This window comes from Hydractinia symbiolongicarpus, chromosome 13 (assembly GCF_029227915.1).
Source record: "Hydractinia symbiolongicarpus strain clone_291-10 chromosome 13, HSymV2.1, whole genome shotgun sequence".
Taxonomy (NCBI): Eukaryota; Metazoa; Cnidaria; class Hydrozoa; order Anthoathecata; family Hydractiniidae; genus Hydractinia; species Hydractinia symbiolongicarpus.
The window spans coordinates 8028596-8052461 of NC_079887.1; the positions used below are offsets into that span (position 1 = coordinate 8028596).

At 32.0% G+C, this 23866-nt stretch overlaps 2 protein-coding genes across 3 annotated transcripts; one reads left to right on the forward strand and one right to left on the reverse strand.

Annotated features, from left to right (window-relative positions):
* Positions 1-3526: 3526 nt before the first annotated feature.
* LOC130623896 (serine/threonine-protein kinase STK11-like) lies at positions 3527-4912 on the reverse strand. The gene has a single exon (XM_057439439.1). The coding sequence runs from the start codon at positions 4879-4881 to the stop codon at positions 3586-3588; it is 1296 nt and encodes a 431-aa protein (XP_057295422.1). The 5' UTR covers positions 4882-4912; the 3' UTR covers positions 3527-3585.
* Positions 4913-12457: 7545 nt separating this feature from the next.
* Positions 12458-23050, forward strand: LOC130623893 (pre-rRNA 2'-O-ribose RNA methyltransferase FTSJ3-like). Of its 2 annotated transcripts, XM_057439433.1 has the most exons (24): positions 12458-12559; positions 13121-13226; positions 13323-13369; positions 13472-13551; positions 13631-13730; positions 14608-14678; positions 14931-15011; positions 15396-15437; positions 15610-15717; positions 15904-16023; positions 16153-16253; positions 16395-16454; positions 17003-17060; positions 17345-17403; positions 17488-17620; positions 18256-18464; positions 18870-18981; positions 19153-19258; positions 19753-19974; positions 20498-20588; positions 21222-21399; positions 21975-22069; positions 22340-22413; positions 22875-23050. In XM_057439433.1, exons 1-24 carry the CDS (start codon positions 12493-12495, stop codon positions 23000-23002), a joined length of 2448 nt encoding a protein of 815 aa, XP_057295416.1. In that variant the 5' UTR covers positions 12458-12492; the 3' UTR covers positions 23003-23050. The 2 variants fall into 2 exon arrangements, with proteins under 2 accessions (XP_057295416.1, XP_057295417.1); XM_057439434.1 differs by lacking the exons at positions 12458-12559; positions 13121-13226; positions 13323-13369 and having other exon boundaries at positions 14613-14678.
* The last annotated feature ends 816 nt before the right edge of the window (positions 23051-23866 follow it).

A 23866-nucleotide genomic window follows, 5' to 3' on the forward strand; every position in this document is an offset into this window, starting at 1 on the left:
TATTTATTATACAGCCTTTTTACTACCAAAATCTCAATTACCATACAGTAGACAGTACCACCACTTCCACTGATAAAGAGCATTATGTTCACGCTACTAGAATAGTAGTGTGAACATTTGTTCATTTTCATGCTGTGTCTTTAGCCTGACTATTAAATTTTACAAATACAAATAGAAGACAGTTATTAAAAAAGTAAATACCGTAAAAGATCGATTAAGCCCCCGGGTGTCTGTTTTGCATATTAATTTTTGTCCAATATGAAATATGATGTCCACGAATAGCTGTCTGGAACTCAACTTTAAAATTCATTTTATACTATACTGACAATGCTCTAGATATCTTTGAAAGTTTTATTCGTTGTGACAAATAAAACCAACTTTATAATTGTATCGTTCTCGCTCTGAGAATTCGAATTCAAATTTTTAGGTAATTCGAATGTTTTGGTTTTTAATAAAACTTTTTTTTATTTTTTTTTTATTGCGAAAATGGAACTAGAAGAGCCAGCAACAATTTCTCACAAAGGAGAGAAAGTTCTTATACAATTAAGTTTAAACTTGAAGTTGTTGAATTTGCGGAAAACAAATCAATTGGGGCTGCTGTGGCGAATTATAAAGTTGACCGCCATTGTATTCGTGAGTGGGAGAAAAAAAAGATGCTTCGTGTGTCAAGGAAACTTATCAGGAAGAAAGGAATTATCATCTATGGAGATTTAAAACGTACAGATCAAGATAGGTATGACGAAAAATTTGAAGCAACGAATGGTTGGCTTTTTAAATTTATGAAACGAAATAACTTATTGTTAAGAAGAAAAACTTCCATAGCACAGAAAGATCCTGATCTTTTAGTAGCTAAAATTGTCTCTTACATATTACGTGTTAGAAGATAACGATTGAAATTTTCATACCAATCAGCAGATATTATAGCATTTGATGAGACTATTTGGGCAGATATGGTGTCAAACAGTAGATGTTGTTGGGAAAAAGATTGTTAGTATGAAGACAACCTGACATGAAAAATGTCATGTAACCATTGGACTGGCTGCAAAAGGCGATGGAACAAAACTGAAGCCCTTCATTGTATTCAAGGAAGAAAAGCGTGATGTTGAAAAAATGAAGAAAGAGTATGGAAATAGGTGCATAATAGCTTCCTCGAATGGATGGATGAATACTGATCTAACAGTTAGTTGGACAAATACTGTTCTCAGACAGTTTAACTTTAAACACAGATTGTTAGCTTGGGATACATGAGTGTCACTTAATGCCAGTTGTCAGAGCATCTCTTAAAGCTAAAAAGATTGACACCGTTTTGGTCCCCCGAGCCTGTGCTAAATATATTCAGGCGGCAGATGTTAGTTGGAACAAGCCGTTTAAAGCATATTGCACAGAGAAATACGATGAATGGCTTGAAACCGTCGGAATTCATCAAGTAAATGATGGCGGGAATTTGAAACCTCCGCCTTGCAGCACAATTGTAAACTGGATTCTTAATTCCTGGAAGGAGCTGCCAGCTGAATTAATATGTAAATCATTCAAACCGTGTGCCTTAACATCGGCTACTGATGGGAGTGAGGATAAAGAGATCCATTGTTTCAAAGAGCATCAACCCTGCCAGGCTGGTCTTGCAGTGCTTAATGAACAAATACAAATGGTAAACGAGACGGAAGACAACCCATTATCCCAGATGCCGAGGAAATGATTGATGCGGCTTCCTTAGGGAAGAACGTAGAGGGGCACGAAGAAGGCGATAGTGATATTGAGATCGATTAGTGTTTGTTTTTATTATATCTTTAGAAAGATATATTGTGTTTATTAAAATCGTTGTTTTTATTTTTTAGCACACTAGATTTTTGCATAATTTTATAAGCCCCACCTCCCATTTAACCCCCCTCCCCAATAATCCCCCTTCCCCAAAACCCATTTTGACAAATACACCCCCCGGGGGCATAATCAATCATTTACGGTAACCATGTTTTGCCAGCTGTGGTTGTTAAAACAACTTGATTTTTATGAGACATTTTTATCATTTAAAAATAAGAGTAAACAAACTTAAAATATCATTAAGGAATTCCTGCATTGAAAATGATGTCTTTTCACGTTATAAAGAATAAAATATTGCTTATCAAGATGCATAAAATGACATTAAACAAACTTATAAGCATAGATTTGCCTGATTTTTTAAATTCATACGATTCTCTGTTTCCTGTGGAAAAGTTAAAAAATTGAATATATTTTTCAAAATTTTGCATCTCACAACAAATACTGAGAAATGACAAACACAACAGTCTAAAATAACTCAACACACTACAACAAAGACATTGGTATTAGACTTCTCAGTGAAAGGACCTTTGTGGAATAATTAAATTACTGCATGTAATAATATTTACAATCTTGGGAAAATTGTGCAAAAATTTGACAGGACAAGATAAAATTTTTATCTAAAAACGAAATTGTACAAAACAGAAAATAAAATTAAATCCTTTAACTGATATAATTAATTTTCAATAAATCAGCAAAAATAAAATTAGGAACGTACAAGCAAAAAACTAATTCAGTAAAAAAAATTAAATAGGTCAATAATGATTAAAATTTCAGGAATAACAGTCTAAAATAACTTAAAACACGATAATAAAGACATTAATACTTGACTTGTCAGTGAAAGGACCTTTGTGGAAAAATTAAATTATTTTCCACAAGTATTAATATTTACAATTTTGGGCAAATTGTGCAAAAATTTGTATACCACAAAAATTTTTATTCACTGAAAAAATATGTATCATGAAAAATTAATGTTTTTTTCAAGATTAGTATTGTATTATCAATACTGCTGGTTCTAGAAATTTTACCACGTGTAAGATTACGATTTGGCGTAGTAAGTATCTGCAAAATTTTAAATTTCCTTAATCTCTCCATGTTGACAAATAACGTAAAAATATGGCTCAAAGTTAGGAAGATTGCCTCCCTAATAAATAAGAAGATCTTCACAAGCAGCAAGAGTAAAATAAATAATATATTGTGCATGGTACAACTATCACCCTAAGAACACATCCAAAATATACAAGCTGCAGAGTAGAATCAGCCTTTTTCACTTTCCAATACTCCTGTTTAGCGAATCTCAATTGAATCATATTGACTATTTATCAAGCTTTTGAATTTGCTTCCTTCCCTGACTGTGCACACTTCGTGCAATAGCCTTACAAAAACATTAGACACTACTATCAAAAACCACACATTATATAAAGAATAGAAAAATAGGTGTTCATGGAATATTTCTAACAGACTATCCATACCAAAAAAACTACTTGTTATGGGATGTTATTTAATCATGTTTGCCAATAACTTTTGCCACAATATGTAAAATCTTCTTAACATGCAGAATATATATTGAAAGTTATAACGTTCACTAAATGTAAACAGTCAAGATACATACATTTTAGAAATGCTATAAAGGAATACCATATGACAGATTTCACTAAAAAAACTTTAAAGGATTCCTAAGGTAACTTTTTAAAAAATTGACTTGCTAAACTTTTCATTTCATAAAACTACTCACACACAGATCCTATTAAAAGAAGGGAGTGTTCAACACTACATATTCTTACAACTGTTTGGTGTGTACTTGCGATTCTTTTTCTTTTTTTCAATATCTTTACCCCCTAAATCAAAATCAGAAGATTGCTTTATAAGAAGATGATTATTAGGTTCTGTAAAATTTGGAGCAAACTGATCTGTACTGCAACATCTTGACATGTTCGAATCATCAAGGACAACAACAACGTTATCATTATTTAGCATTTCTAAATATGGTATGGTAGTCATATTTCTTTCCACATCAGAGTCTGAGGAATCTAAAAGTGGAAAACCAACAGCTGGCTCATATTTGCAATATTTTTTCACAAACCAAATATGCCCTCTAATTTCACTAATTGTAAATCTTTTGTTAAAGTCAGAATGAAGCATTCCAGCAAGAATACTACTGATGGCGTTGTCTAACTCTGAAGGCAGTATTAATTGTCCTTTACCAATGTTTTCAAATAATTTATAAATAGTATCTCCTTCATATGGATATTTGCTGGTAACAATATTGAATAAAGTGACTCCGGCGGCCCAGATATCTAGCTTAAAACCATGAAAAACTTCAACTCCATTAGCAATTTCTGGTGGTTGAAAAGCTGGAGACCCTTGACTGGTTACACAAGAATCATCTTCTGCAAAAGGATCTAACTGTTCTGCAACACCAAAATCAGATATTTTTAACATTTGGTCTGTCGTAATCAATAAGTTTGATGGCTTAATATCCTTGTGTACAATACCAACACCATGGAGGTATTCCAGGCCATCTATCAGTTGCGAAAAGTAAAAATGTGCTTGCCACTCTGGAAAAATATTTCCAGGTGCGTGCTTTAACATTTCATGCATTGCACAAACACAATAGTCCATAATAATATAAATCTTTTCCTTAACACTATTATAAATAACATCAATTAACTCTATCACATTCCTGTGATTAATTCTTTTTAACATCCAAATTTCACGTTTTACATTCTCTTCACCCCTAGGAATTTTACGTAGCTTACGTCTTTTCAATATCTTTATAGCTCGTCTATGTAAACCATTTATATCCAGTGCCTCTTTTACTTTTCCATAAGAGCCTTCTCCTAATGTTTTGCCAACCAAAAACTTATCCACCATTTTAGCATGCTGTCGACCAGGTCCACAAATAACTTCATCAGAAGGAATAACATGAATGGGAAAGAGGATATCATCATCATCGTCATCATTTGTTAAACGATTCATAAGCCATGGTTCATCCCCTAAAGGATCGTCACTTTCTTCTCCTTCATCAAAATCTAGATTGCCACCCATTTTAAATTTACCAGCCATATTAAACTAAAAAGAAAATTCAAAACATGTCAATGTCTGCTCATTTTACCAGCTGTTAAGTTAAAAAGTTTCTTAAAAGTAAAAATTTATTTGGCAAAAAAATGCCGATCCGCTGTTTCATGTCAGTATTTACCTATTTTACGTTGGCAAAAAAAATGTTGACATGAATTTTCATATTTATAATTCGCCTCGTCAATCCCTAATTTTACGTCAGCAAAAAAGGTGAAATAAAGTTTTATTTTGACAAATTGCCTTTTAAACTCGAGCTTTTCTTTTCCAAGCCAGCTTGTTCACATTTAAACTACTTTAATTCTATTTAGGGTAAATAATCAAAATGCTCAGCAAGCACTTTGATTCTTGTATGCAATGATTACTTTCTATTGCTTTTCTATTTATAACCTTCTATATGTTAATGATAGATTCTAGGCAATTGAAGAATCCTCTAAATTGCGACGAAAAATTTGCATCAGCAAAATATTGCTGATGTGAATTTGTTTTTTTTAAATCACCTTGACATTTACCTCGGCAGTTGCTGTGTGCCGACACGAATTAGAAAAAGTGTAATCAATCTAACAAATCAGTCAGATAAAAGAGTTCAGACATAGTGCCTTAACAGCCCCCTTCTCTCTTCCATCAATTATAGTGCATGTTGGCAGTTTCACACAAGTGACAGGCCTGGTATGGTAAGCTTTTGAGAAGGTTTGTAACAAAATATGGGAAAGCAGCATTGTACAATAACTTTTTTAATTTTTTACAATAAAAACCTAAAAAAAAATAAGGATATGGTAACCCCTTATATACTTAATTTTTTTTAAAAAATTTTTTATTCTGTAAAAATGTTTTTTTATAATTTTCTGAAATAAAAGTTACAAAATTTCAAAAGGAAGCAGGACAACATATATATTTAAAAAATTCTGTTCACAAATTTTACATTCATATCTTTCTTATTCAAAAGTTCTAGGAAAACTTTTGAAACAAATTATACACAATTATACACAAATTACTTCAAGTTTCACAAGTAATTATCCCAAAGTAATTATCATAATGTACTTGGAATCTTTTTGATAACTCCCTGTTTATAAACATAATTGCAATAAACGCTGTTGCAGGCCTCGTCAGAAATGGCGTGCGTTCGCACGCGCACACGCCCACACACGCCAAATGTTCCCGTGCGATCTTTGTACGCCAAAAAATAACACTAAATACCTCAGGCGTGCGCTAATCGCACACCAAAATAATAATATTCAGTTCAATGAAGGTGTCTGGGAATAATATACGTAGGAAAGCATGATTTAATTTGTCTATTTTTTTTTTAAATTTCTATTTTTTTCTAAGTTTTCTTTTCTTTCTCAATCGACATGAATGATTAATGCAAATAATTGAATTGGAATTTGTGTGGCCTTTGAAATAAAGTTGTTTAAATAACAAGCAAAAAAAACAGGTACATTGCAAAATATACAAGCAAAACACGCATTGTAATATTCAGAGCAGGTGTTACATTGGTTTTCAATTCAATACTTTTTCCACCTCAACGTATTTGTTGCTAACAACATTTGCTTTCGAAAAACTCAAGCAGCATTTCATTTTTTTTTTAATCTAGTTGCTCTTTTTAAATTAAAAAATAAATTTTAAAGTTCAACTTTTCTGTCTTCTTCTTTAAATGCTTTCGCTACTTTCGCTATATGAAATCACTTCCAGCATGTTCTTTCGCAAGCACAGAGTCAGCATGATATCTAATTATAGTTATGGTGATCAATTGCCACATGCTGAAAGACTTTTTCTTGTGTTGTTTTGAAAATTATACAGAATGTGCTGATGTTGTTTTGGAAGTTAAATATAACGGAGGAGGGTGTTACGACGAAAATTTATTTAACGTATAATTTTTTTTAAAAAAAATAATAAACAATGAACACATTTTAGTTTCTTCGCAACAAATTACCTGCTTTAAAACATGGCAAAATTAGAGTTGTTGTATGCGAGTTCTATGATTACTTGAGAAAAAAAATGGAACAATAATGAGCGCACGCCATCGCACGCCATTAAAAATTATGCCGTGCGAACATCGCACGCCTCAAAATGATTGAAAAGTATTATGGCGTGCAAAGCTCGCACGCCAGCATTTTTCTTCCTGACGAGGCCTGCTGTTGTGTTGGTAATAGCCCATATCCTTGAGACTTAAATCAGTTGTTTTTTCTCTCCAGTATACTTAGTATAAATATATTTTTTGAACCTTTTGTACAAAATGGAGTCATAATTGAGATATGGATAAGAGAAATTTTAATTTGTGAAATTTTAATTTGTAAAAAAAATTTAAAAAAATATTTTTCTAAGGGGAGTTTTAAAAAGCGCAAAGTTAAGGGTGTATTTTTCGGTTTATTTTTTTTTCTCTTTCTTTTTCTTTTTTAAGATTGCTTGTAGTAAATATAACATATAATCCTGTAGAATTTTTTTTATCTTTCACAATATAATATTTTGAAAATAAAAGTTATATATCCAGTGATATGGAGATAAATATACGGGTGTTTCCAAAGAGGTTACCATATCCTTAATATCCCAATTATTGATAAACTACTGATCGGCTACAGATATGTTCATGTGTCCATGCTCTATAACAAGTACCACATTAGTTCTAAGACTATGAGCCCTGTTTTAGTATATTGGCTAAGCAAAAAAATGCAAAGAAAAAAATATATTTGCTTTTAAAAGAACAGCTATTAACAGTCACCTACCACCAAATTTAGAAATACAAAAACGATGGTCAAATTAATCATCAGACATTCGGAATGTAGACAACGAAAAAAGCATTATTTATATAGAGCATAGCTATATACAGAAAAGAGAGCATCACCAGCAAAATTTTAGAAAATAAACTTTGCAAAATATAATTGTAATGTTAATGTAGCCCTTGAGGGAAAATATTTTGAACAAAACATACAAAAGCTTAAAAACACAAGAAAATTAATCATATAGCGACTAAAAATTTCACTAACACATAAACAAAACCAGGCGAAAAGATATATTTCATGCTTTTACTTAATGCAAGTAAACCTAATGCAAAGTTCAATGTTTATGGGACAATAGGACCGTTATTTTTTTTGATATACTTTTCCTTGTGAAAATCTTCTCAGTCAGCTGGCGTACATTGATCCACCCCTGAGCGGCCCTAAAATAAGTAACTTGTGCCACGAAAAATATCATATGGGAATCCAAACATAGTTATGCGTTGTAAAATGAGATGGAAGGCACTACTTGCAATGATAATTTCTTATTTGCATACACAGGCCACTGTAGCTTTAGGTGTTTACCCTAAAATGCAAAGAAAACCTATACAACCTATACAAAAATCATACACTTCTGGTGGTGCGGCTTAGTATCTGTCACACTTTGTGTGGAAGACCCAGGAGTCAGTTCTCTTGGCAGCAATTTAATATTGACAAATGATTTTTACCATTATCTTGACTACCATGCCTCTATTTGCATCATCTTTTTTGGAGTATAGTTAATCTTAGGACATCCTTTTGTTTAAACAAGATTTTGTGACTTTTGGTTTGTGGAACTAAAAATTATGCATTTTTTGCTTTTAAAAAGTAAAATCAATGCAACTATGCAATGATACGGCAATGGGTAACAAAAACATACTGATAACCTAGTAAGGAGATAAATTGCCTATTAATTGCATACATGCCTATATCAAATCATGACTATCGAAATGCCTCTCATCATATCATGGTTATCCTCTGAATGCAAAGCTAGCTAGAAGTCTGAAAAAACCAGACATTAATTTTCCTTTTTTCCTGGAGAAAACATATGCTTTTCAAGGCGAAAACACAACTTTGATAAGCAATTAATATAATAAAACTGCAGGGAGTTAGCTATTTAATAGCCAAGCTAATGGCACAAATCTTGTACCTGGAAAATTGTATACGAGATACTGGATAAAAATTAAAGTAGCTAGCCTTACACTCAAAAGAAAACTGTAGTTACAACTTCCAAGTAACAAAAAAAAGAGAAAAAAGTAAGGTAAGAAGAACACGGAAAAAAACAACACAGTGTCCAAGACACTTTTACCCCTACAACAGCCCCTATTTTACTCTCTCGCGGCTGAGGATCGTCCAACAACAAAAAACGGCCCTAGAATATTTTGTTTGACTTGTCGAGACAAAATAAAATGAGATCGAAGAGCATGCACATGTGGTGTAGTAGAATATTCTGCCCCCCTAGATCCAAGTCCAAATTCAGATTAGTTTTTAGGATAATGCCTTCCATTTTTGCTTTATAACAAAAAAGGTTTAATGATTGAGGTTTTATGCTAAAAATATTTTGGTTTTTCCTATATTTCTTTAAATTACAGTTAGAGACTTAGAGATCTTGTATTACATCTTCCCTGGGCATTTGTTCCCCCAGCATCAGGCATACAACAAGTTTCTGTTTGCTAGGCTCAAAATATAGAGGGATATAGCTATAGTATTTTGGGACAAGACTACGCTTCTAAAAGTTCACCATATACATTGAATCACAGTCCTGATATTTAATTGCGCGCGCATCTAAGTGATTACGTAATGCCCGATGTGCGCGCAGAAATGGAGGTAAAAATGTAAATAAAGAAGCGGACACATTACCTCCATTTCTGCGCACGCAGAAAAAAAACATGGCACTATGATTGAGTGTATTTACACATAGCACCAGCTCTGAAACATAGCTAGGTATATTACATTTCCCCTCTCACTCACAATAGAATGAACTTTCAAAGTTTATCAAAGTGTCATCCAATAGAATATTCAGTCTCCTCCCCAAGTAAAATGTCTGTAACAAATTTCTTCAACAATGTCAATGTTTACGTTAATATCTTACATAGTCCTTCAGATGATTTGGCTTTACCAATACATGTTGGTCATCTAGTCATTGAAGGTTTTACTACGTTTTTCGCATGATTTAGATAGAAGAAGAAGAAGAAGAAGTATTTATTCTACAGTAATAGCATACATAAGGTAGAAGTCAAATAAATATCAATTTACAAAAAAATTAGGCTATCACTGTAAGGAGACCAGCTTTATTAGATGACTAGCACATGCACGCCCCAACAGACACAGATTTGTTTATGCATGCGGTTAATCGCACATACAATTTTTTATGTCTGTGATTATCAAAATTACGACAAAAGCGAAATATGAAGTCAGAGAATGATTTAAGAAGGCTTTACAACCCTTATCGTTAACCTAAATTTTTTTCTTGCACATAGAAAACTGCATAGTTAAAATGCATAAAAAGAAACAAAATAATGAATTATTACAGATGGTCTCTAGCAACAATGTACGGAAGATTCTTTCTCATGTTTTTATAATTTCATATCCATATTAATCTTACCAATCAGGGTGTGCATAATAAAATAAGCAGCAGTAATGGGGAAGACAAAGCTTTGTGTCTTATTAATTGTAATTATACCTGTTGTTTGAAAGTAGCAAATATAAAAAGAAAAGAAAGAATGAATATCATTCAAACTGAATTGTTACATTTTTTGTTTTTTAACAGAATTTATCAATTTAGTCCTGGGCACTAGCTTGTGAAATACTTGTCAATGACACCTAAAAATGATACCAGCCATATTGCTCTATTACCAGAAGCAAATCATTTCAATATGCTCAATGTGATTGCAAAGATATGAATAGATTAGAATAACATTCAACACAAAAGAAAAATTGATCCCCAGAATCGGGTTTTGGAAAGAGTGAGGAAATCGTTATTGAGAGATAGATAGATAGATAGATGTGCATATTTTACATGGCTAGCCTCACAAATATCGAGGGATATACCCTGTCTATTATTTCCAGGAGGGGCCATGGCGTAGATGGAGAGTCCTAGAGTATTTAATGCTCATTTTTAGCTACGCAGACCCAATTAGAGCCCGCGCTCTACTAGACAACTCCCGGCAACATCCAACGGCCCACACAGTGTGCCATCTTCCCAATTTCCCTCACATGGCTTGGGTTAACTCGGGGCCAAGGTAACATTCACTCGCCCATGTTGAATCGCCGTCAAGAGGAATCGAACCCCGGTCTCCCGTACAGAGTACGAGAGCTATAACCACTAATCTACGGCGCCACAAAGAGAGAAAAATAAACCACGTAGGTGAAGTAAACTCTTAGGTTCTTTCAAAAAACTTTAAATTTGTGTTATTTGTGTCATTTGTTAAAGGAAAATGGCAAATATTTATATGTTCCATTCAGTAACATTCTTGTGATTTTCTAATTCAAGCTTTATATTTAAATCAGCAATATCAGCATTGAAATGTAAATATCGTTATTAGCACGATTCAACTTTCTTTAATTTAATTTACATTAAATATTGTTTGACTTTACTCACAATTTTTCGTACCATGGGTTTAAATTTCCAGCTGTAACCTATGTTAGAACTTGCTCTTAACATGTTCCCCACACCAAAACAAATCCCCTGAGCAGTGTAAGGGTTAAAGGACTTTTGTTCTTACTTGTGCTTCTTTAAAATTTAAATTTTTAAGATCACCTGCGCACCACGTGCACGAAATGTTTGATGGCACGCCTACCTAAAACCTTACGAAATGGCCTGTCACAACATATTTTAATTGAAATGTATTTGGTTCTTTTATAATGTGGTTTTTGCTAGGAAATTAATGCAAATTTTGTAAATGACTGCATGGAGTAAAAGCACATCTTTGGTCTCACTGTTTTAAAAAGCTGTTATATTTCAAAATTTCTAGTTTCCCACATACATGGAATTTCGGGGGCCGTAGACGGTTGAGTGGTAGTTATTTTAAGCACTGAAGCCACACGAATTCAACATGCAGCAACATTAAAATCTGACACTTTTTTAAATTTCTTATTCCACCTTGTAATTATTAAAATTATGTTACAAGTTTCTATTTTGGCATTGTAGACAATCATATTTAATTAAATAGAACTTTTTTGTGGATGGCCATAGAATTGGCACCAGATTGATTATCGATTATGGAGGCAGTATTTCAGAAAATTCTTATTACCTATATCAGACGATTTTGTGAGAGGTGTGCAATCGCATGCGCAGGTGTGTTTAGGCATGCAATTAATCGTACAATTAAATCAATGTTTCCTGATGTCTGCAAAAGCTTTTCCAAATTATTAAAATTACCAAAAATAGTGAAATGTGTAGTCAAAGAGCAATTAAAGTAGGCTTTGCAACCTTATTGGTTGACTTTAGAATCGTATTTGTGATTTTATAATTCCAGCTTTTAACATCACAACGCTAATGATGAATCGTGTAAGTCATTATGGTCTTAAAAATAATACTCCTTTACTGTAAAAGAGATTTTTCACTTTATTTTATTTTTTAAGTTTAATTCTCCAAAAGACGACTGTAAAAAGATTTAGATATTGTAGCATGTTTTTTATATAATATTATTAGCTGATGTTCCAAAATCTTACAAAATGGCCTGCTGTAATCTTGATATTCTTGTGCAATATATTCTTTATTCAAATCAACAAATATAGCAAGTGTTAGTTATCTACTATGTTTTTATGGGTCGTAGTATATTTCCAGTAAACGCGATTATTACTGCACGTAACACTTGTTTACAATCACTTATACATCATAGGAATAAAAATGGGTAAAAAAGCAAAAATTGGGAAAAAAAGGAAGGATAAATTTTACCACTTAGCCAAAGAGACAGGTAAGTGTTTTAATAATAACAGGCTGCTTTAGCTAGTTTGTAATAGTTGGAGTTCCTTTGGTGCAATTCTTCTTTTTTACAATGGTAATTCAGTAATATTTATGGATGTTTATGCAAATCATCTGTTAAATTACAACTAAAAAATCATTGTACATTGGTGCTTTTCCTTTATAAATATCAGAGAAAAACTTAACGCAATTAAAATGCTAATTAATTATTTGCTTCCAATAAGTGAACCATAAAAAAAAAATTTAACCCAATGCTTAAAGAACATAAAAAATTGTTTGTAAAAGGTTATTTTTTAATACAAGTACAGCAACATAGTTTCAATAAAAAAAAATAGAGAACTCTAATGTAAAACGCAAGAGAAAATCATAGTGAAGTAAATAATAATTCTGTTAGACAGAAAATAAAACATTGTTATTACAAAGAAAAAAATTTTCGATAGCTTGTACACTCCTGTTTTTGCTTCAAGTAAGTTTCTATGACTATCAAGAATATGTTGGGAAATATATTTTCATATTTGTTTGTCAACTAGATTTCATTTATCTTTGACTTTAGGTTACAGAGCTCGTTCCGCATTTAAACTTATTCAGTTAAATCGAAAGTTTGGCTTCTTACAAGAATCTAGGGTGTTAATTGATCTATGTGCTGCTCCTGGTGGTTGGTGAGTTGTTTATGTTCATCTTAATTTCATAATATTTTTGAACTCCAAAAAAAAGCTTTTTAAATATTTTTTGTTTATATGTATATATTTTTATAGGCTGCAGGTGGCTTCAAATTTTATGCCCATATCTAGTGTTATACTTGGTAGGATTAGCATATTTTTAACATTTTTTAAGTCATTCCATGGATTTTTTTTTATCTGTGCCAGCAAGTGAGTTTTGACTGTGATATTGATATATTTCTTAGGTGTGGATTTAGTGTCAATAAAACCAATAAAGAATGTCACAACGTTTCAAGCTGATATAACAACTGAGCACTGCAGACAGGTGGAAACTGTTCTGTGTTTTATCCATTTATTTATTTTTGTTAGAATTTCTTAATAATTATGTTCTTTCTATGTATTAGTTATTAAAAAAAGAATTAAAATCTTGGAAATCTGATGTTGTTTTAAATGATGGTGCACCCAACGTAGGGTCAGCTTGGGTGCAAGATGCATTCACACAAGGTAGGCACATATGGAAATTTAGAAAGATTGCTACGAAGTTTTGATCTACAAAAAATCCATGGTTGGATCTGTTGTGAATGTAGGTAAAGAAAAATACAACTTTATCTCCTACTAAAACTTAGTTTAGCTTCTGAAAAATTAGTGTTAAGTATGGCTTTAATAACCATACAAATACGGCATATTTTATATTGTTATTGTATTGCTTATTTGCAACCCTTGAGTTAAGCAGGGTAAAAAAGCAGAAAGGCTAAACTGAAAGTTTTTTATTATTTTGCAATTTTGATCCACATTGTTGCTGGTACTTCTTTTTGACATGTTATAAATGATTTACAGCAAATTATTTTTAACCCACTTGATCATAACATACCTAATGTGGCTTTTTTCAACTTTAAGCATTCTCTGAGGTGTATTAGACACATTGTTCACATCTCTTCAGCATTATACGCCTTGTAGATTTTTTTAATAGAGTTATACTTTCTTTTCTTGATCTATCAAAATAGTCTTTTAGACTTTGAGAAACTTTTTACAGTAGTTTTAGTTAACCAGGACTTATTATTGTCTATATGTGATGTGATTCTGTTCTTAATTGTATCTAAAACAAGTTTTGAAGCATCCTTAAATTAGGCTTCCTTGTGTTAAAAAAGAAATTAACCTTACTAGAAATCACTGGAATATGAAGAGAAAATAAAATATATAACTTATATAGCATTGACTCTCTGAGCACAAGGTGCTTTTTGCTGTCTTTTGTTTATTTTATTTTTTTTGCAGGTAAAAAAAAAAAAAAATTCAGAAGCTAAAGGGACTGACAAGGGATACGTAGTGTTAATTACACTTATAATATTATTGACTGAAGGTGTCTTTTTTTTTTTTTTTACAGCACAGTTGGCACTCTCTGCTTTAAAACTGGCATCAGAATTTCTGAAACCGGGTGGATGGTTTATTACAAAGGTTTGTACCATAGCCTGATGAAGTGACTTTGTTAGTGTGTAATACTAAAAAGTTGTGTGAAGGAGCATATATAAATAACTTCAATAATGCATTTTCGGAAAAATCAACAGTAATATTTTGCGCACCTGTAGCACTACGAAATGAAGTACTATCACCTAGCGTTGTACATTGAATTTAACATTTTTGTTGCTATCAAATTACTATTCTCGATAGAATTTAAATACAATGATGACTTCTATCAATTTTTACTAGGTCTTCCGTTCTAAAGATTATACCGCTTTGTTGTGGGTTTTTCAACAATTATTCAAAAAGGTTCATTCAACAAAACCACAGGTACAGCATCATATGTTTTTTTATCTTTTAGTATTAGCTTTTTATTTTCAGCTTGTAGTTAGTTGATAGTTTATCCTCCACTACACATAAGTTTATTCTTTTAATTTTTCATTAAAAACAATACGTATTAATGTTCCCAGCATTTTTTTTAAAAAAAGAGGTCAAATTGAAATGTAATGTTGTCATGCAATCTGTGTAAAAATTATTATTTTGAAAATCACTGCAAAAAATCGATCTGTTATATGTAATTTAAATCTGAAGAACTTCAGGTGCACAAGATGTGTCTCATAAAATCTAATGATCATTTAATAAAAGGACTTGGAACTTTACTCTGTAGATATTGATAGCTGGAAATGTGATAACTTTTTGTTGTGTCATATCTAGGCTTCAAGAAGCGAATCTGCTGAAATTTTTGTTGTTTGTCAGGTGAGGAGAATGATCTTTCTGAATCGTTCATCAAGAAAAATTATTTAAATTTATTTCCTTGTTGCTTTTTTTTCTTTGCATAGGCATATTTATGTCAAAGATTCTAGTTCTACTGTAAATCACATTGTTGCTGTACAACTTTTCCCTTGTTACCTTTTGCATTTGTGTTTAGGGTTATCTTGCACCAGACAAGTTAGATGAAAAATTTTTAGATCCTAGACATGTGTTTAAGGAAATACAACAAGAATCAAAAATACGTTTAAACATATTAAAACCAGAGGTGGGTTTCATTTAGTTATCAAACTCATTCTATTGTTATAATATACTACATTTTTGGTACTATTTGGGTCATTTATATTTGACTAACCTATTTGATCAAATTTAAGGTGAGCTATTACTTACAATTTATAGTTTCGTAGACAACCATGAGAATAAACTTTTTATGCGTATCTTCTTTGATTTTAAGAAACATGTCAGACAACGTGAAGGTTATCCTGAAAATAATATCACCCTTCATACTACTATAACAGCAAAGGAATTTATCAATTCATCAAATGCAATTGATGTCCTTTCAACAACAAATAAGGTAGGTTTGTTTACAAATTCGTTTATTTGTATGTTTTTGTGTTAGTTTGTTTTGTTTGTTTGTGTGGTCCGCCACCTTTTGTTATTTTCATTGTTCAATACTAAATCACCCAAGTGAATTTCTTGCTAGATTGATATAAAAGATGAGGAAATCACAAACTCTAAAATCACAACAGAAGAAATAAAGTTATGCTGTCAAGATATCAAAGTTTTAGGCAAAAAAGAATTAAAGTGAGATTTTGTATTCAATATTGGATTCCTGCATTTTCCTTAAGAATGTTTCACAGATATTTGTATAGTCTCTCTCTAAAAGATGCAAAGAGAACAGATTGCAATGAAAGTTGATATGAAATATATTCTTTAATGTTTCAGAGCATTGTTAACTTGGAGGAAAAAGTTAAGAAAGATTTTATTGACCGAAAAAGATAGCAAGTAAGCAAAGATTTTTCTTTTTAATATTATTTTATTTTTGTTCCAATTTGTCATTGACACCGCATTGTAAAATAATAAAAAATTTTCAGCAAATATCTAAATATCTTTGTAAGATATTTTAATTTTATAATTGCATTGTTACAATGGTACAATTAAAGGATAAACAAAAATTGTAGTGTATAAAAAGAATAAAAATGGTTTCTTTAAAACTGTCTTTCATTTCAGTTCATGTTTGTGAAGTTTAAAGATATTTAATTTTTTCTTTTTTGATGACTTCGGAACAACTTAAAAATAACTTTCATTGTTATGTTTACATAAGAAAGTTAATTTTTTAGATTACATGCAGTCAGGTAATAAAGGGGATAATGACTATTTTTGATGTAGGCGTGTAAACTGCAACACTCTCAGTCAAGGGTAACAAACCTTGCAGACTCGGTCTGTACCTTTGATCTCAGCTTTATATTTTCCAGTACAACATCAATCATTTTTCATGAAATTTGTTAACTATTTTTACATTGTGAATCATTTTATTATTTTTTTATGCAAAGCAAAATAGAAGATAGTGAAGCAACAGTAGAGCTAGAAAAAACAGAGGAAGAGAAGGAGGTATGTGTTGTGTATGGTTACAAGAGTGTTTTTTTTTAAAAAAAAACTTCAGACATTTCTTTAGACATTACGTGATGGGCAGGTCAAACAGTAGTTACTGAGAGTCCAGATTGTGTTATATATACTGCTAAGTTTGTGATTAAATATATTATGCATACTTTGTATTTCATTCTCTCGAGTAGTTTAGGGAAAGGTTTTGGTTTATAATATTGGCAGCCCTACTAAACTTACATACAAGGTATTTAAAAAGAAAACTTTATTTATTGACTTTTCTCCTTCTTAAGGGTGAACTTGACCAGATGATCAGTGATCTTAAAGAAGAAGAAAGCAAGGACTTAAAAAAGTAATATAATATTGATATATATTTCTTTCCATCTTTTCATTTTCTGCTATTCCTCATGAAATTAGTTCACTGTTTTGTTTATAGAAAAAAGAAGAGAATACGTGAACAAAAGAAGAAACAAAGAGAACGACTTGCTGGTAAATTAGCTGATGCAAGCGGAGATACAGGCGCTACTGAGGAAGATTTATTTGCTTTAAGGAATATTAAAAACAAACAGGTGAGTAACATATGCTTATGTAGATTCATTAATTCACACACCTGATATTCACATTGCTAGACGTCTATTTGACTAGTTCATAGTTGGAACAGATGCTTTGCTGTTAACCTTGAGATTGTTGTAGTGGTGGAATTTAGGATTAAAACATGTACTCCAGGCTTTTTTATAACTGACCATCTCAGTCGTAATGTTTTATTTAAGCAGTTACCCATGTACATTTATGAGAAATCCTAAAATGATTACATTTTGCTGAGTAGATAATAAATTCACCAGAGATATGATGTACCTAATATTGTACAACAATAACTTTTACTAACTCCAGACCTTAAGCAAGACTTCAATACGGTTGGCTACCATTTCCTTTGTGATTAAATAAGTGAAGCATTTATTACGGGAAAGTGAAGAAGATCCCACATGAGTTTTCCAAAAATATGTTGGAACGAGGATATGCATTTTATTTAAATACTGATTGCAGTCATTAACCATTGGTTTCAGCTATTTTCCTATTTCAGCAGCTAGTCCTGCGATATTATGTTTATCATTCTTACTGCTGTTGTCTGTAATTTCCTTTGACATTCATATACCTTATAAAATAAAAATTGCAATAAATATAAACGTATTATTGATTTGTCAAGGAACTTGAAGTAGTTGAAGATGATAATGCTGAAAATCTATATATGGAAGATTCTGAAGAAGAAATGGAATTTGAAACTGACGAGGAAAGCGAAAGTGATGTTGACAGTAGTGAGGAGGAGTATGTTTACGGTGATGATGAGCTATACAACACACCATGGAAGAAGCGGAAAAGGGAAGAGATACATGTACCAGTTAAAAAATCTAAGAAGTATGGAATGTTATTTTATTGTAAGGGACAGCCTGTAAATGGTCGTGAGTTAGGTAAAAACACTGGGCTGGTAACCCAACTTTGTGACAGGGTGGACCAAAGAACAAACTTTTGAGAATTAAATCCCCAGAAGTAATACTGCTGTATTTATTTATCTAACTGACATGTTCATGTTTTTTACGATAGATAAAAGTATATAAAAGTTAAATTTAAATTATTTTTCCATGATAGCCTGATCTCAATTTCTTAAAAGAAAAAAGAATTTTAAGAGGGCGCTGGTAATTTATTTGTGCTTTTCTGGTTTTATGCTCAGTTAAATGCTGATAATGAAAATTCGTGCACATGATTTTTATGTATAAGCTCTTAATATTTTACTTTCTTTGGTAAAAAATAATATTTTTTTAGGAGTACAGAGCCAAGCAACAATCCACTACTTGTTGATAACTTAAGTGATACAGAAGAAGCGAACGATGAAACTGCAGTTGCAGTGAATAAAGCTAAGCAGTGGTTCCAAAAGGTACGTAAAACTTGTGGTATCTCCATCTTAATGCCCTTATTATGGTATCATTATGTAGTATCAGTTACAAGAAAATTAACGGCCAGTTTTCGTGGGCTATTTCCTCAACATTAGAAAGTAAGCCCAGGAACAGAAACCATTTTTGACTTGTTTACCCAAACTTATTTTTAGGATATTTTCAAACATGTAGAAGAAGAGAGTGAGGACGATATGAACGACGATTATGATATTGAAGTCATGTTAAGGAATCACAAAAAGAAAGGCGGAACTATAATCGGTATGCTTGCTTTTAAGACACGCATGCAATTGTTTTCAGTTTTCTTTGTCTATTTGTGACTGACTGTAAAAATTTGTATTAATGACTTGAGGGGCTGTAGCACAACGTGTTTTGTGATCTTATTTATATCTCGTAAAGTATAACTCATTTCACTTAATTTTAACAATTTTACTGGATGAGCGTGACTTTTGTTTCGCTCAACAACAACCTCTGTAGATACAAAATAATAGTTTCTTGCTATGACATTTCACAAATCTTCATCATAACATAATAAAATCAGTAAAAAAAATGTAAAAAGTTTTCCCTATATGCTTAGCATTGCTTTACATTAGGCAACATATGGTTAGACTACTAGATAATATTGGGAAATAGTACTCTTTCTTAAGCAGTGCAAAGAAGCTAGTGTTTCCTTATGTAAAACCTGGAAGGATAACATGTTTTGAATTTTCGTTTTCAAAAAACATACAATTTAAAAACCGCATTGTTTACACTAGAAAAGGAAAATACCAAAACGAATGATGGAGATAAACATGGAAGTGATGGAGATGACCATGTTAGTGGAGATAGCAGCGATGAAGATGATAGTGACAGTGGAGATGATTCTGAAGTGGATGACAGAAGTATATCTCAAGGTAGAGCTCAACAAGAAGCTGACAAAGAAGAAAAGAAAAAGGCGACGAAAAAGAATGGGTTCGAGATTGCACCCCAAAATAATGGTTAGATTTTGTATATTTTATTTAGTTTTTTAAACTTTTTTGTTTATCTTTTCGCCAATTTTGCGCTAATCCAGAAAAATTGTTTTAAATCTCCACTAGTCGTTAGCCCGTGTTAAAAAACAACAAAAAATTTGCCCGTAGTACAATGTGGTATATGTTATAATTAATATTTTGCGTGATTGATTTTTTTTGCGGACTGACAGAGTACAGCAATTCTTAAGATAGCGACGACTAAAATGAATTAGTGGATTAAAACAATTGTTTTGGGATACACTTCTTACCGGCCTTATCACTCGCGAGTATTAAATATTTTTTGTTTATTTTTATTTAATGGTCGTACTAATCTCTCTCAAAAATATATGCACAACAACAGCAGAACAAAATTTGTTGTATTTGGTCTGCCGAAAGTTTTGTCCATAAGGTTAATAGGTGGCTTGCACCCTGATGCGAGAAAACAGCTAGAGAAGTGTCTGGGATGTTTTTCGTATTAACTATTTTTATAGTAGTATATGTATTTTTTTAGTACAACTGGGACCTGAAGCTCTAGCTCTAGGAACAGCCATGGTCACATCAAGGAAACGCAAACGTGATATTATTGACGATGCATATAATAGGTACGTGCTGCACCAAAATATTTTTATTATGTTTTCGTAGAGTAGACCGTAAATAGATTTTTGTGTTGTACTAAGAGTTTGTTGTCGCTTTTTCAACCGATTTACAACTTTTTGTGAATTTTGGATTAAAGAAACTTGGTTTTAAACGATTAGACAGTCCTTGTATAACTAATAAGGTACGCCACGAGCTCCATCGAAATACGCCTCATACTTAACATGGTGGCCACGTCTCAAATCGCCTGAATAATGTAATTTATCTTAAAAACATGTTTCTTGATTTTGCGATTGACCACAACCTTGGCGTAACACCACTATCAAAAACTTTTGTTTACTCTCAAAAAGGTGATTGCTAAATTTAATTTGGATAAAGGCTTTTAGAACGTTTATGGAATCAGCAAGAAATGGCTTTTATAAAAAAAGGTCCAAGCGAAAGGTATATTTTGTCTTGCATTCCCAAGCTACGAATCGTGTTCGCAAATATGATTATGGTGTTGCTACAAAATTGATTTTACCCGCTTATTTGACCATAGCAAATGTATCAGAAATAATTTCAACTTTATTTTTTGCGAAAGTATATTTACTTCGTTCAGGTGAAAAATGAATTGCTCTGCGACATTTCAATTTGTTTCACAGGTATAGTTTCAATGACTCGGGTCTACCATCTTGGTTTGTGGAAGACGAGGCAAAACACACAGTACGTCATATCCCTGTAACACGTGACGAAGTCGATTTTTACAAACAACGTTTAAGAGAAATAAATGCTCGACCTATCAAAAAGGTAATCGAGGCTAAAGCAAAGAAGAAGTCACAAGTAAGTTGTCCAATTTTCAAACTGTGGAAATTCTATTGGTCTAAATAAAGTCTTAAAACACACCTTTTTATAATTTATTCTTTATATTTTAATCACTTCCTTTTAATGAATGTAAGGGGAAAGTTTTATAAAGTTGTTTGTTGTTTTGTTATTTTGTTTTGTTTTGTGTTTTGATATCCAGCACATTGGCTCTTTTAATATACAACCTCATGTCATAGAACATTTTATCAGAATCAAAGCCTCGGAATTTTTGTTAAGATTTCTGTGGCCACCCTTAAAGATAAGTTTTACAAGAGCAGTGACTATCGCCTTATCCAATGCAAATTAAAAGATACATATATGTTAGCTGTAACGGAAAATTTTATCTAGTGTTAATTTTATATGCGTTTTTTATCTCTCATTCGACTCAGTTACGATGCATTGCGAATTAGCTAGGTTAGCCATACAACGCAAATGTAGGCTCATTCAATGTTTTTTTCTTACAAATTTTATTTTATATGGTATCTTCTATAAATTTTATTTACAATGTTACAAAATTTGGCGGTAGTGTTTAATGAGAAGAAAACTTTTATTAGATGCTCAAAAAACTCGACCGGGCTAGGAAAAAGGCTCAAGGAATTCTAGACGCATCCGACGTTTCATCACGAGAAAAACAAGACCAGATAAAAGGGTAAGATACTTGTTTTGAAATTGGTCCTAATTTCTCAGATTCTCAAATTTGTAGAATGTAAAATGGGTGATAAAGTTAATAAGCTTCTTTGACGCGCTTGTTCGCTGAAGTCCAAAAAACCGAGAAAATGGGCCATCAGCAAGAACATTGACGAATTTCAAGTGGTCTTTTCAGGCCTAAATGTTTTTTATACCGTGGAATTTGCTTTATGCCTACCCCGTCACAACAAATCTTTGTATGGGTGATCGTTATTTTGTGTTTGCTTTGTAGAATATATAAAAGAGCTGGCTTGATCAAAAAGAAAACGCCGGCACCGACATATGTGGTAGCGAAGAAAAGCTTGGGTAAGCGTCAAATTTAAATCTTACAAACCCGATTTATGTGGTTAGATTAAACGGAGTAATCGAACGGGATTAGTATGCATAATCTTTAAACGCAATGACTAGAGGATTGCGTAGCAGATAAATATTTGATACACTACATAAACTTTAAAACTCTTACATCTTTAGAACGCTGTATTTATAGAGAATTTTTTTTTCCGACAATATTTCCCAGGCAATACTGTGGAGTACAGTTTAGGTAATAAACGAGCTCTAAATCGATTTCGAGTTTGGTACATTTAAAATAAGATCTAAATTGATGAGGTTTTTAATAATAAAATTATGATAATAAGGATTTATTTTTCCGGTTTATAATATACAAATAGGTGTTCTTGGATAGCGGAAGATATCATTTTTGATAATGAAGTGATTTGTTTGTTTGTTTGTTTGTTTGTTTGTTGATTTTAATGCTGTTTTACTTTTAGCTGGTAAGAAATATAAACGTCCTGCAAATGTGAAAGGGACCTACAAAGTTGTCGATCCTCGTATGAAAAAAGATTTGAAAGCAATGAAAAATAAAGAGAAGACAAAAGGAAGGAGGAGGAAGAAATAAAATGGCGCATTTTGTATTGTTGTACAGAAATACAATTTTTAAATCCCATATCTTCTTTTTCTTTCTCCATACCAAGTCATTTTTCGTAGAAACCTATTTTGTAAAAAAAATTGAGGAGAAAGTTGTTAGAAAGTTTAATTTTAAAGGAGATTTAAGGTCTTCTATGTAGACTTTTCAAATTAAGGACTTTTGTGCAGCAACCGTGACTACATCAAAGAATTTGTGAGAAAAAATTAGGCTAAAACTATGGTCGTGTATATTGCCAGAATTGTCCAACTGTGTAAGTTCTTTTTGAACTCCAAATTTTGTGATACCTACTCGACTGCCAAATATTCAAAAATCGTCGTTCGCGAAATTAAAAAAGCGAGATAGCGCCAGTAAAGAGAAAAAATAATATTCTGCTTCTCATAACGTTTTCTGCAAATTTTCAGGTTATCGTGCGATTTTCATGTGAATTATGTAAAAAACTAACTTTTATTTGGCCACCAGAAACATTTAACAGAATGTTAAAATTCGTTCAAGAATTAATGTGATAAAATTTTAAGCAGATGTGGTATTTCGGAGAAATTTCAAGTTTTGATGAAGTCACAGAAAAACGTTGCTATTTGTGCCTTTTATGACAAACTAAAAGTGCACTAAGTTTGATTCTATTTAGAATAGGCCCCAGGTCATAGTTCGAAATATCCTGGACCAAATAGGGGTAAGGAAAAAATTAATGCTGGCATAAAATAGTGTATTCGTTTACAAACCTTGACCTAAATATTGCAGTATAAATTATCACTTCTTTTTAAGTTGATTAAATTCTCACGGAAAAATTTTAAAAATCTAAAACCCCAATTATATGTTTACGATTTAAATTACACC

Bases quoted from the DNA above. Each gene is read 5' to 3' on its own strand.
- LOC130623896 (XM_057439439.1), bottom strand. From the start codon at position 4,881: ATGGCTGGTAAATTTAAAATGGGTGGCAATCTAGATTTTGATGAAGGA.
- LOC130623893 (XM_057439433.1), top strand. From the start codon at position 12,493: ATGGGTAAAAAAGCAAAAATTGGGAAAAAAAGGAAGGATAAATTTTAC. The intron at 13,370-13,471 runs GTAGGATTAGCA...TATATTTCTTAG, and splicing joins CATATCTAGTGTTATACTTG to GTGTGGATTTAGTGTCAATA. The intron at 18,465-18,869 runs GTATGGAATGTT...ATATTTTTTTAG, and splicing joins CCAGTTAAAAAATCTAAGAA to GAGTACAGAGCCAAGCAACA.